This window comes from Thunnus thynnus, chromosome 11 (genome assembly GCF_963924715.1).
Source record: "Thunnus thynnus chromosome 11, fThuThy2.1, whole genome shotgun sequence".
Taxonomy (NCBI): Eukaryota; Metazoa; Chordata; class Actinopteri; order Scombriformes; family Scombridae; genus Thunnus; species Thunnus thynnus.
In genome coordinates this window covers 18,834,233-18,844,354 of record NC_089527.1, presented here as the reverse complement: position 1 = coordinate 18,844,354, position 10,122 = coordinate 18,834,233, and the positions used below count along the sequence as shown (strand labels likewise).

At 39.6% G+C, this 10,122-nt stretch overlaps 2 protein-coding genes and 1 long non-coding RNA gene across 3 annotated transcripts in view; 1 reads left to right on the top strand and 2 right to left on the bottom strand.

Annotated features, from left to right (window-relative positions):
* Positions 1 to 2,808: 2,808 nt before the first annotated feature.
* Positions 2,809 to 7,114, bottom strand: cdca7a (cell division cycle associated 7a). The gene is made up of 10 exons (XM_067603575.1): positions 6,998 to 7,114; positions 5,952 to 6,092; positions 5,725 to 5,844; positions 5,421 to 5,621; positions 5,263 to 5,334; positions 4,968 to 5,159; positions 4,724 to 4,852; positions 4,473 to 4,622; positions 4,248 to 4,384; positions 2,809 to 4,141 (listed from the first exon to the last, which is right to left on the bottom strand). Exons 1-10 carry the CDS (start codon positions 7,016 to 7,018, stop codon positions 4,105 to 4,107), a joined length of 1,200 nt encoding a protein of 399 aa, XP_067459676.1. The 5' UTR covers positions 7,019 to 7,114; the 3' UTR covers positions 2,809 to 4,104.
* The window catches only part of LOC137192693 (uncharacterized), a 13,520-nt gene continuing 9,419 nt past the window's right edge, over positions 6,022 to 10,122 (top strand). Inside the window, exon 1 of the long non-coding RNA XR_010930616.1 lies at positions 6,022 to 6,108. This is a non-coding gene — a long non-coding RNA (uncharacterized lncRNA). The remainder of the gene's footprint in view (positions 6,109 to 10,122) is intronic.
* map3k20a (mitogen-activated protein kinase kinase kinase 20a) overlaps positions 9,090 to 10,122 on the bottom strand; it is a 25,283-nt gene continuing 24,250 nt past the window's right edge. The window contains exon 20 of the mRNA XM_067603571.1: positions 9,090 to 10,030. Coding sequence (XP_067459672.1) covers positions 9,318 to 10,030 — 713 coding nt within the window. The 3' untranslated portion in view covers positions 9,090 to 9,317. The remainder of the gene's footprint in view (positions 10,031 to 10,122) is intronic.

The window sequence follows — 10,122 nt, the reverse complement described above, 5'->3', positions numbered from 1 at the left end:
CTGAACTTCCATGGCCTCCGCCATTTCTGAAAATGTCAACAACACATCACAACTCATGAACTCGGAGCTTTTAGAAATTTTCCACTTCCAAAGTCATGATTATCACAAGAAGGGGGCGAAAAGCAAAGTAAGGCTAACTTAAAGGATGGGTTGACAAATTTTCAAGTCTGTCTTAAAACAACAGTCAGGTACCCAAATGAACATTGAAACAGGTTTTTCTTGCTGTAATCATTCCTCCCGTTCATACTGACCATTAGAAGATCCCTTCATAAAGCACTTACAATGTAAGTGATGGAGGACAAGATCCACAAGACTCCTTCTGTGCAAAAATGTATTTAAATGTTTATCTGAAGCTAATATGAAGCATCAGATGTCCAAATAATTCAAATCAAGTAGATATCTTTAAACATTACAGTCTTTTTAGAAGTCCCTGTTTTTGTTACTATACTTCCACCACAGCTCAATAAGTAAACACTGTCCAAGGAAACACAAAGAGGGAGTATGTTGCTAAAAAGACTTTAAAAGTGACAGATATCCATTCGATATGTCTAACTCTGACTGCTGAAGACCCATATAAGCTTCAGATACATTTTTAAATGCATTTTTGCACAAAATGACTGTGTGGACACACTGTGGATTTTGGCCCCCATCACTTACATCAGAAGCATATTTGAAGGGGATCTTTTTATAGCCAGTATGAACAGGAGGAATGATTACAGTGAGGAAAACCTCTTCCAGTGTTCATATAGACATCTGACTGTTGTTTTAAGACAGACTTGAAAAATCTTGAACCTATCCTTTAATGTTAGGATAGCGAACAAGCTGCCAATTTCCCCTGGTGGCCACTTGCGTTATCACAGTGGAAAAAATCCCCTGCGGCCCAAAAGGCATTTTCCCCATAGACCACCATTATAAAAGAGACATCTATAAAACTGTTGACAGGACACCTCAAACTGCAAAGACGGTCGATTATTAGTCTTTGAATTATTAATTTTGAATCCATGCTGTCATATATCACAGAGCAAGGCATCTATTTTGTGAAAGATAAATACCCGGCAGTCTTTGAGAAACCAAGAGTTTGGAAAGAGTCATGACTTGGGAAACATGTTGGAAATCTTTTTATTGTGCAGCAGCAAATGTTGAGGTGCCTTCTGGTTTTTTTTTTTTAAAAAGCTGCTGGTTATATATATGTGGCGTCTTTTAAACATCAAATTCCCTGGTTATATATATATATATATATATATATATTAGACATTCAAGTAAACCCGCTGACCTGAACACTGATTTATTGCGGATTTTCACTCTTCCTACTTTCTTACTTATACTCCTATTGTCAAGCAAGAGGATTGTGATAGGTTAAGTACATTTTGTGTGTGTGTGTGTGTATTCACCATTAACCATTTTACAATCAATTAATCTGATCAAAACAGCAGTTATTAAGACTTTTTGGCAGTTAGGAAGCTTCATAAATGCAAACATAGAATATATTGAGTATAATTTGAATTTGTATTTTATCTAAATTAATGTACATTATATCATACTTTAGCGGTGATGGTTTTACTACCGATTACTTGCAGTTTTGGTTTTTTTGCTACATAAAAGTACTTTGCACTGTCATTTGTTTAACATATTGTGTGTCTTTTTCCTACACAGATCATTATTGGCCCTTTACTGCAGCATAAAATACATGATGTATGAGGATAATCTGCTGCAGTTTTTCAAAAACCGTCCACTACGGAGGCGCCCTGGACCAACAGGTTAAGGCACACCGCTTCAAAGAATGGACCATGAGTTCTGCAGTTATCTAACTATCTTTAGTCCCACTCTCCTGTATACATTTCTACTCACTGATGCAGAGCAGTGAGGGTGTGGGCTGAAATGGAGGGCTACTCCATTTTTGCGGACAGATGGGCAAAGCCAACACAAAGCTCTATGTAACCTCTGTTCAACATACATTTTTCACTCCCTGTAGCCACATTTCTGTCATGGCCCCTAGATTTGGAGCCGACAGGAACTTTACTGCTTCTGCTGATTAGTGTGAACACAGAAAGTGAGTCTTGACAGAACCACCGTGAGGTCTTGACCACGATGTCATAAAGTCAACCCTCATTTCGTCAGCCCCATTGACATTTTAAACATTGTAATGGACCCTTGAATCCAAATATTGGCCTCTGTGTCTCTGAAATACTGTACTGCAGTGATGACGGCATGCATTTATGTACTTATTTAATATCGATGCCTGAGGTTGGCTATAACATAATTACTCGATCAGTCGACTGAGAAAAATTATCGACAATTTTAAGAATCAATTGTCATTTACAGTATCACACAAAAATACAAAACACTCATTGTTTCAAACATCTCAAATGTGAGGATTTTCTTTTTGTATCTCTACATTGAAGACCTTTGGGTTTTGGACTACTGATATTGTCGTTAGTTGCAGCCCAATTTAATTTTTTTATATAATTTTGAATTTACTGGCTGCAACATCAAAATTTTATCAAATTTCAAATTTGCATATTACCTGTAATGCAGGTTATTGCACAGTAGCTGTGTCAGCCCAGTACAGGGATACAGTGACAACTTTATATAGATATTTCTCAGAAGTAATACAAACTCACTCTTAACACAGACTATAGCTAGCTAACAGTAACTGAAATGATGATAAACCTACAGACTTCACAGCTCTTGAGATCTTCAATCACCACTAACATTCAGGATTTCTCCTCCATGTTTCAATAACAGTAATTACAGCTGCCAATGTTCTACATAGAGTGATGGTCAAGTCAAAGAAAAGTGATAACATGATTCTGCAGTGATTACCGCTTTAATAGAAATGTACAGTTAACCCATTAAGCACAAAACAAGCATCACCATAACAGATTCTCCCATCAGCACTTAAGCATTACTCTTCCTGTTACGAGTGCAGGGCTGATAAACACAAGCAGCAGTTAAGATAACCTCCACCTGCCATTACAATGAAGAAGAAGATCTCAACCATTGATTATTTTGAAACAATATCATATAATCAGAGTCTGTCCTGGTGCAGGTCGTATGAAGTACGTTTCAAAGATGAATGACACAAAGGTTAATTTCATGTCATTCTGTGTAGAGTATCACTTCTGAACAGAAAATGCAGGCCATAACTCTATTACCACTTCAGTGGCACCTTCAACCATTCCTACTTAACAGTGTAAGGCAGAAAATGAGCCAAAGAGACTGGAGCAGAGCGAGAATGTGCTTTAACAGGATAAAATGATTTACAGGTATGAGATTCCCATTAGAGTGTGCTAATTGTTTCCACACCATTAGTGACAGTTATCTAATGAAGGATATTTAACCAGGCGCTGTAGTATATCACACAGTTCCTCTCGGTTTAGAAGTGAGAGGCAGTGGACCCCGGTCTATGCCCTTTCTACCTGCACCACCTCGGCAGCATGCAGATCATTGGGCCATTTCTATAGGATATCCCGAGTAAAGCAAACATGTTTTTTAACATTTAAAACTTTTAGTAGATTTACAAAAGGCTTAGCAACTTGTAAAAACACAAGCATAAATTTTCCAACTAGAAAAAAAAAAAAAAAAAAAGGCACAAAGATGGATCCCTTGGAGGTCAATTCATGTCTGTGTAAAATATGTACATTTAAAACAATGTAAAATACTGTGGATCTAAACAAGCTTATTTTTGCAGCAGATACGATTCAGCTATAAAAAAAAGTGATTTTTACAGGCTCAGGAATATGTACATCCAAAGCTGATCAGACAGGTCGTCAATTTATGGTTGACACATTTCAGATTTTTTTTTGTGCTCCAACTTAGTAACTAATCAACCGTGTCTTTATGTAAAGGCTCAGCGCTTGGGGGGGAAAAAAAGTAGGAAAAAATACCAGAGAACAAATGCAATGCAAGCTTTAAGTGTGTGCACATCTCCTCCAGATATGCATCAATGTTTAAAAAAATATGAAATTTCACAAACAAGAACATTAACCGTTGTGTTCTAATGGCTGTAAAACTATGAATATGTTGTCTGTGTGAATGTAAAAGTGGTCACAGAGCATGTCAGTCAGGTCCAGGGTCAGTTAGAGCAGCTTCTTCCGTCACACTTCACTTGTTACTCTCTTGTTCCATCTCCTTCTTCAAGCTGCAGAGAAGAAAAGAAGCTCAGTGTTAAAAACAGACACTGAGACTGGAAGAAGAAAAAAAAAAAAGGGGGGGGAATGTATCACAACTTAAAATGCTCCGGTCACCTTTTCAAGTAGGCGTGCACATTGTCAAAGCCGTGATATTTCGCCAGGTAAACCAACACTCCAGTAGCACAGCGGCCTTCTCGGGCCCGACAGAAGCTGCAGTTACAGATCCCTCTGCATGGCGGGCACTGCCACTCCTATCGGGGGACGAAAAGAAACGAAGTCAGACCAACCCGACGCATTCACATCCAAATGTGAGTAACAATATCATGTGTCGGTACTCACCGGATTCAGCAGAGCATCTCGGACCTCCTCTCCGTATCTGTTACGGAGACACGGGCCGCAGAACTGACCCCTCACCCCCACACACTCTGGATTACGACAGTTGGTTTTGGTGTCGATTGTTTTCTGACGGCACTGGTGGCACGTGCTTCCCTAAGAGAAAGAAAACATTTTCTTAAATCTTCAGCAACAGAGCTCTACAAACAAATGCAGCTGCTCAAATGTTCAGAGTTTCCGGTGAGTGTGGGACCTACAGTGGAGCTGTTGTAGACTTTCTCCCGCACGTTCTCGCAGATGTGCTGCAGCTCTGCCTCTGTGATGTCCTCCACAGGCCGCACTACATGAGGGATGGCCTTGGAACCGTTGAAGGAACGGCGACGGGGCTGTGGAAATAAATGCACTTAATTAGAATGTGATTCATGTCTGTGTTTCAAGAGAGTTTTTTCTCTGATGTGAAAGCAGATAAAAGTGCAGCAGACAAGACAAAATGTGACTCACTGGCTCATCCTCCTCTTCATAGTAGCGGCTTTTGCGAACCAGGTTGAACTTATCCTCAGGCTCCTCCTCTGGAGTCGGGCTGGGGGGTCCATCCACCAGCGTGCGGGACCGCGTGTGGGGTCGGGACTGACGCTCTGGGTTTCTCCTACAAGCTGCTGGAGTTCCCATGGACCGCCGAGGTGCTTGCCGGGGCTGAAGAGGTTCAAGTTGCACCAATTAATACATGGTACTGATAAACTGCCATGTGTCAGATGTGAGACAGCAAATCCAATAATTTACTTCAAAGTTAGATTACCGTAGTGGATGCTGACATTCGTCTCGGCAAGAGTCCAGATACTTTGTTCAGCTCTGCCATGAGCTTTGCAAGCTAAAATAAATAAAAGAGGAGTGAATTAACAAATACAATTTGGGCAGTTTTGACCACATGGTGCACAAATGTGAAAGATATTGTACCATTTCTTTGTTCTCCTTTATGTTCAGAGCTCTCTTGTTCATGAAGTTCTCCTCTTCCTCAGAGTCGGAGTCCATTGCTTGAGGTTGAGGGAGTGGTTCAGATGCGGGCCTCTTCTTGCCCATCTTCCTGCTGGGGAACGTCATGGCAACCTTCAGGACGTTAGACTTGCGGCCACGTCTCAGAGGTTGAGAGTTTACTTTCTGTAAGAAGATGCATTTTATCGTTAGAGGAAACCGCAACAGTGTCTGATGAAGGTCTGAAACATTGTCACACTTGTACTTGTATTGTCCCCTTTTAACTCACCATGGCTTTCATCTGACTGTTGATCACATTCTCAAACCCGCTGCATGTATCTTCCTCTGATGTGGCCTCAAACACCTTTGATTTCTCTCCCATCCTCCTCGTCTGTCTTAAACTGCTCCTCTAAAAAAAAAAAAAAAAAAGTTGCAGATGGTGCTGCAAAGAGCCTACACATTCACCACAATTTGATAGGATTTAATTTATGGAGAGACTTAGTATTGTATTGTTACCGTATTTGCAAAGCCTCCATCGGAGCCAAAGCTGTCGCAGCTGTCATCAGAGGAAGAGGAGGAAGTCTCCATGGGAACCAGCGGGACGCTGCGGAAGCTCCTCAAACTCATCCTGGTGGATGGAGGCTGGACTACTTGTTTCTATGAAGGATAAGAGGTACATTTAGAAGGGAGTGTCTGTTTTGTTTATTTAAAAAGGGTGTTAGAGGGCAAATTCATCAGATATAAAGCTCTGCAGCACCTTAAACCATGAGGGTTGTATACTTTACTTAACACTTTAACCTGGAACGAGGGCAGTTTAAACTATATGGTCAACCTGCCACCTGAGATATTAAATTAACCATTTTGTCCATTAAAAAAAAAAAAAATCTGAAAATTCAAACTGCTTGTTATCTCAAACAGTCCAAAAAACCCCAAAGAAATTCAGTGCACTTCATAAAAACTTTAAATCAGAAAATATGCATACTTGAGAAGCTGGAATCAATTAATTTCTGGCATTTTCTTACAAAATAACTTAATCAGGTCAAATATGTTTGTGCCAGCCAGCTTCTGTTTCATGTCGATTGACTTTAAACGAGTAAGGTTAATGTTTCAGCTCAAGTTAAAGAGGACACACCCTTGTAGACAAACCCAGACAATGAACAAGGTAACCAGGTCATGCACACTTCAGTTTACTCAAAATACTCATTACTATAATTAACATTAATTTCAGTCATGCAAACTCATTAGTTACCCTTTTTTCTTAGTTACCAAAGAAAGACTACACAACATTAACACAAATACATTTTCTCATTGATTTTGCTAGTTTGACACAAAATTACATTATAGTTTATATTAAAACTTCTCATGTCTGTTTTGTGAGTGACGCTGCTCGACATTTTGTGTTTCGAGCCTGTAAACTTTTAAACGTTGAATCAACGTCGGTCAAGCGTTTAAAGGGAAAGATTTAAAAGTCCAGTTAACTGTTAGAAAACATAACGATATAACAAAACAAGATAAAGCTAATAACGACTCAGATTAATACACTTTCATGCTGTTTTTCTTACCTGGGAGCGGGTGGATGGCATGTTTTTCTTTTTACAAACTGTCTTACACACAGGAAACCACAGTCACACATGCAGCACTTCTGCAGTGAACAATGCAGCTCCTGCAGCTGCAGCCAGTCCCAACTCATTCATTTCCCGCGCCACCGGAAAGTCCTCAAAGCTGCATAAAACACAGACAGACATGTAAACTAAATAATAAATATTCTGTACAACACTTCAAGCCAAACTCATGACTGTAACTCGTTGTTAACATTTTTAATTATGTCTCGCATTCCTCTGAATTATACAACTTCAGAAACTAATTAACTTCTGAGGTATTTATGAAATTAAAGCTGCGTGTCTTCCATGTACTTTTCCGTGGCGCGAATTTTTTTATTTCCACTTTGCATACAAGGCGCGTAAAATCTGGAGTACTCTCCAAGTTTTTCACAGACACTATGCCAAATATACACATTGATCACTTTATTAGGAACACGTGTGCAATCTAATGCAATCCAATACAACAGCTCTGCCATAAATTCTACTTTTACGAAGCTTATACATTTTCAGTTTTTGTTGACATTGTCAGAAGGGTGATAATTCAACTTTATGTTTATTATTGAGGTGGTAGTGGGTGCTCCTGGTGTATTGGGGTGCATTATATTGAATGGTGTTCCTAATATTTTGCCCTCCTCATGTATGTTAATGGTATGGACAAAATATTAGGAGCACTTCTCAATATAATGCACCCCAGTACATCACTACCACCTCAATAATAAACATGAAGAAGAATTATCACCTTTCTGACAATGTCAACAAAAGCTGAAAATGTAAAAGTAATAGTAGAATTTATGGCAGAGCTGTTGTATTGGATTGCATTAGATTGCACAGGTATATCTAATAAAGTGGTCGGTGAGTGCAGGTAAACATAATACAGGCAGATGTGGATATTGTAGAGTATGTTATGCTACACTGTCAGAAATATGAGGCAGAGAGAAGCCCTCTGATTCAAAACCTCCAAAAGATAATACTATCTTATAATCTTTGATATTCTACAAAGGAAATCAGGACATGAGCTATCGAATCCTATGTCAGTATCTTTGACTAGCTAATTTTATTGAGAGGATATGAGGTTTTGTTTTGTTTTATGAATATTGTCAATAAGATAAGATAAGACTTTATTGATCTCCCAAGGGGGGAAATTTGTGGTGTCACAGCAGCCAAAATAGACAGCAAGATAAAAGTAACCATAGCCATAAACAAGAAAAAGTGCATGGCAGTATAGTAATAAAAACTGTACAAAACAATAGACATCCTGTTTCACACTCCAGACCAGCTGGTGGCAGTAAAGCACCAATTTGTTGTTTGCCAACCACCAATAAACCTCAAAGAAGAAGAAGAAAATCTTTTTCACAGGTCAAAGTTCATTTTGTGCACAGACACATGTTTATATCTGCTTAGTCATTTTCATCTTGTTGTATATATGAAACTTTGTTCAGACTTCAAAATCCATATTTCAGCTACATTTATGTGGGCTCAAGTTCAATTGAAATTGGAGATTTTTTTTGGCAAATGAGGCATAAAACAGGAAGAGTCCATGGAAATTGCATTTAGTAAAGGTGAATAAAAGAGAAGAATGTTACAGACTGGCAACAAAATTTGGACTAGACAACAGCTTGACATCTTTATATAAACAGCATGAAGTGGACATGACCGAAGCATCAAAGCCAGGAACATAATAACAAGGTTGGGGCTGGGAAACACAAGACTGATTAAAACAACAAGCATCCATCTGGGTTATGTGACCATTGTCTAACAGCTGAACCAGGAGATAATGAAAGTCAGTGCTAAAAATACTGTGCAGAAAGAGATAGTGACACTTAGCAAATCAGCAAGTATGGATGGCAAGAAGGGAGTCTGGAAAATGTATTTAATGTCGGGTCTGAGCTATGATTATTATATTTTATGTTTTATTTATTTATACTTGAGGGAACTTGGCTGATAAACATATTCTTATTTTGAAGATGTTGATTTGCCATTAGATGGAAGAAAGAAGAAGAAACATAGTGAATATGAATTGTTCATTTTTATCATAATCCAAAAACAACAACTCTTTGAGCATTTGGTAACTTTAATAAATACACACAGAGCATTTAGGCTCATTTATATTAACTTGACAGCAGCAAGTTTATAAAAAACATAACCGTATATACATCATATGCATCTGTGGGAATCTCTTGCATCAAGCAGTTCATTTTTGAGCGTGTAAATAGTAGAAGTAATTCATGTGTAAAACCTTTTCAGTGCATACAAAAAGCTGTTAATTCATGTGTGGTCTACATTAACTTCTTCCACCACCAGCACCACGCCCTCCCCTGCCACCTCTCCTCAGTCGACCTCTGACTTGTTTATTGTCCTGACGTGGTAATCTTTTCTGACGCTCCACTTTGATCCACCCGCCATCACTGGCTTTGGTCTCCTCTTTTTCCTCACTGGGGCTTCCTGTCACAGACAATATACCTGGTATCATGGTTGGGCGGTTCTGCGGTGTGACACTGTAACTGTTGGACCGTGGCCTCCCTGGCTGGCGTGAAGTTCTGCTGGTTTTATTATGAATATAACTACCTCTAGTATTGCCCCTACCCTGCGCCCCTCCCACAGTTAACATGTTGCCAAAGTAACCGTATCTGCGGTGGTCGTGCACTGCCCCGGCACTGAGTGGACGCTCTCGCTCTCTCTCTGAGGCGCTCTCTGACGTAGTGCTGGAGGGACTGCTGCCCTTTGACCCCAGATGGAGCGTTGAGAGCTTGGCCGACAGGCCGGGAGTTGGCGAAGAGCTGCGTGAATCATTCCAGTGAGACCCATGGATGCGGTTTGGAGAGCGACGCACAGCTGCAGCATAAGAAAACTCCTGGCTTTCATGTACAAACAGGAACTGAGGGAGTGTGCGGGCATCAGAAGTAGTAAGGGCAGTCAGAGCAGCAGTTGACGGCAGTGATTTCTGGGTCATCATCTGCTTCTGCCTTACGTTGTGCATCCATTTGGGATCTATATCTAAAACAGAGCACATGCGTTGATAAAAAAAAAGTTAAATATATTGAATATACTGGTAAATATATTGATCATATCTTAAATTCATAGGGAAT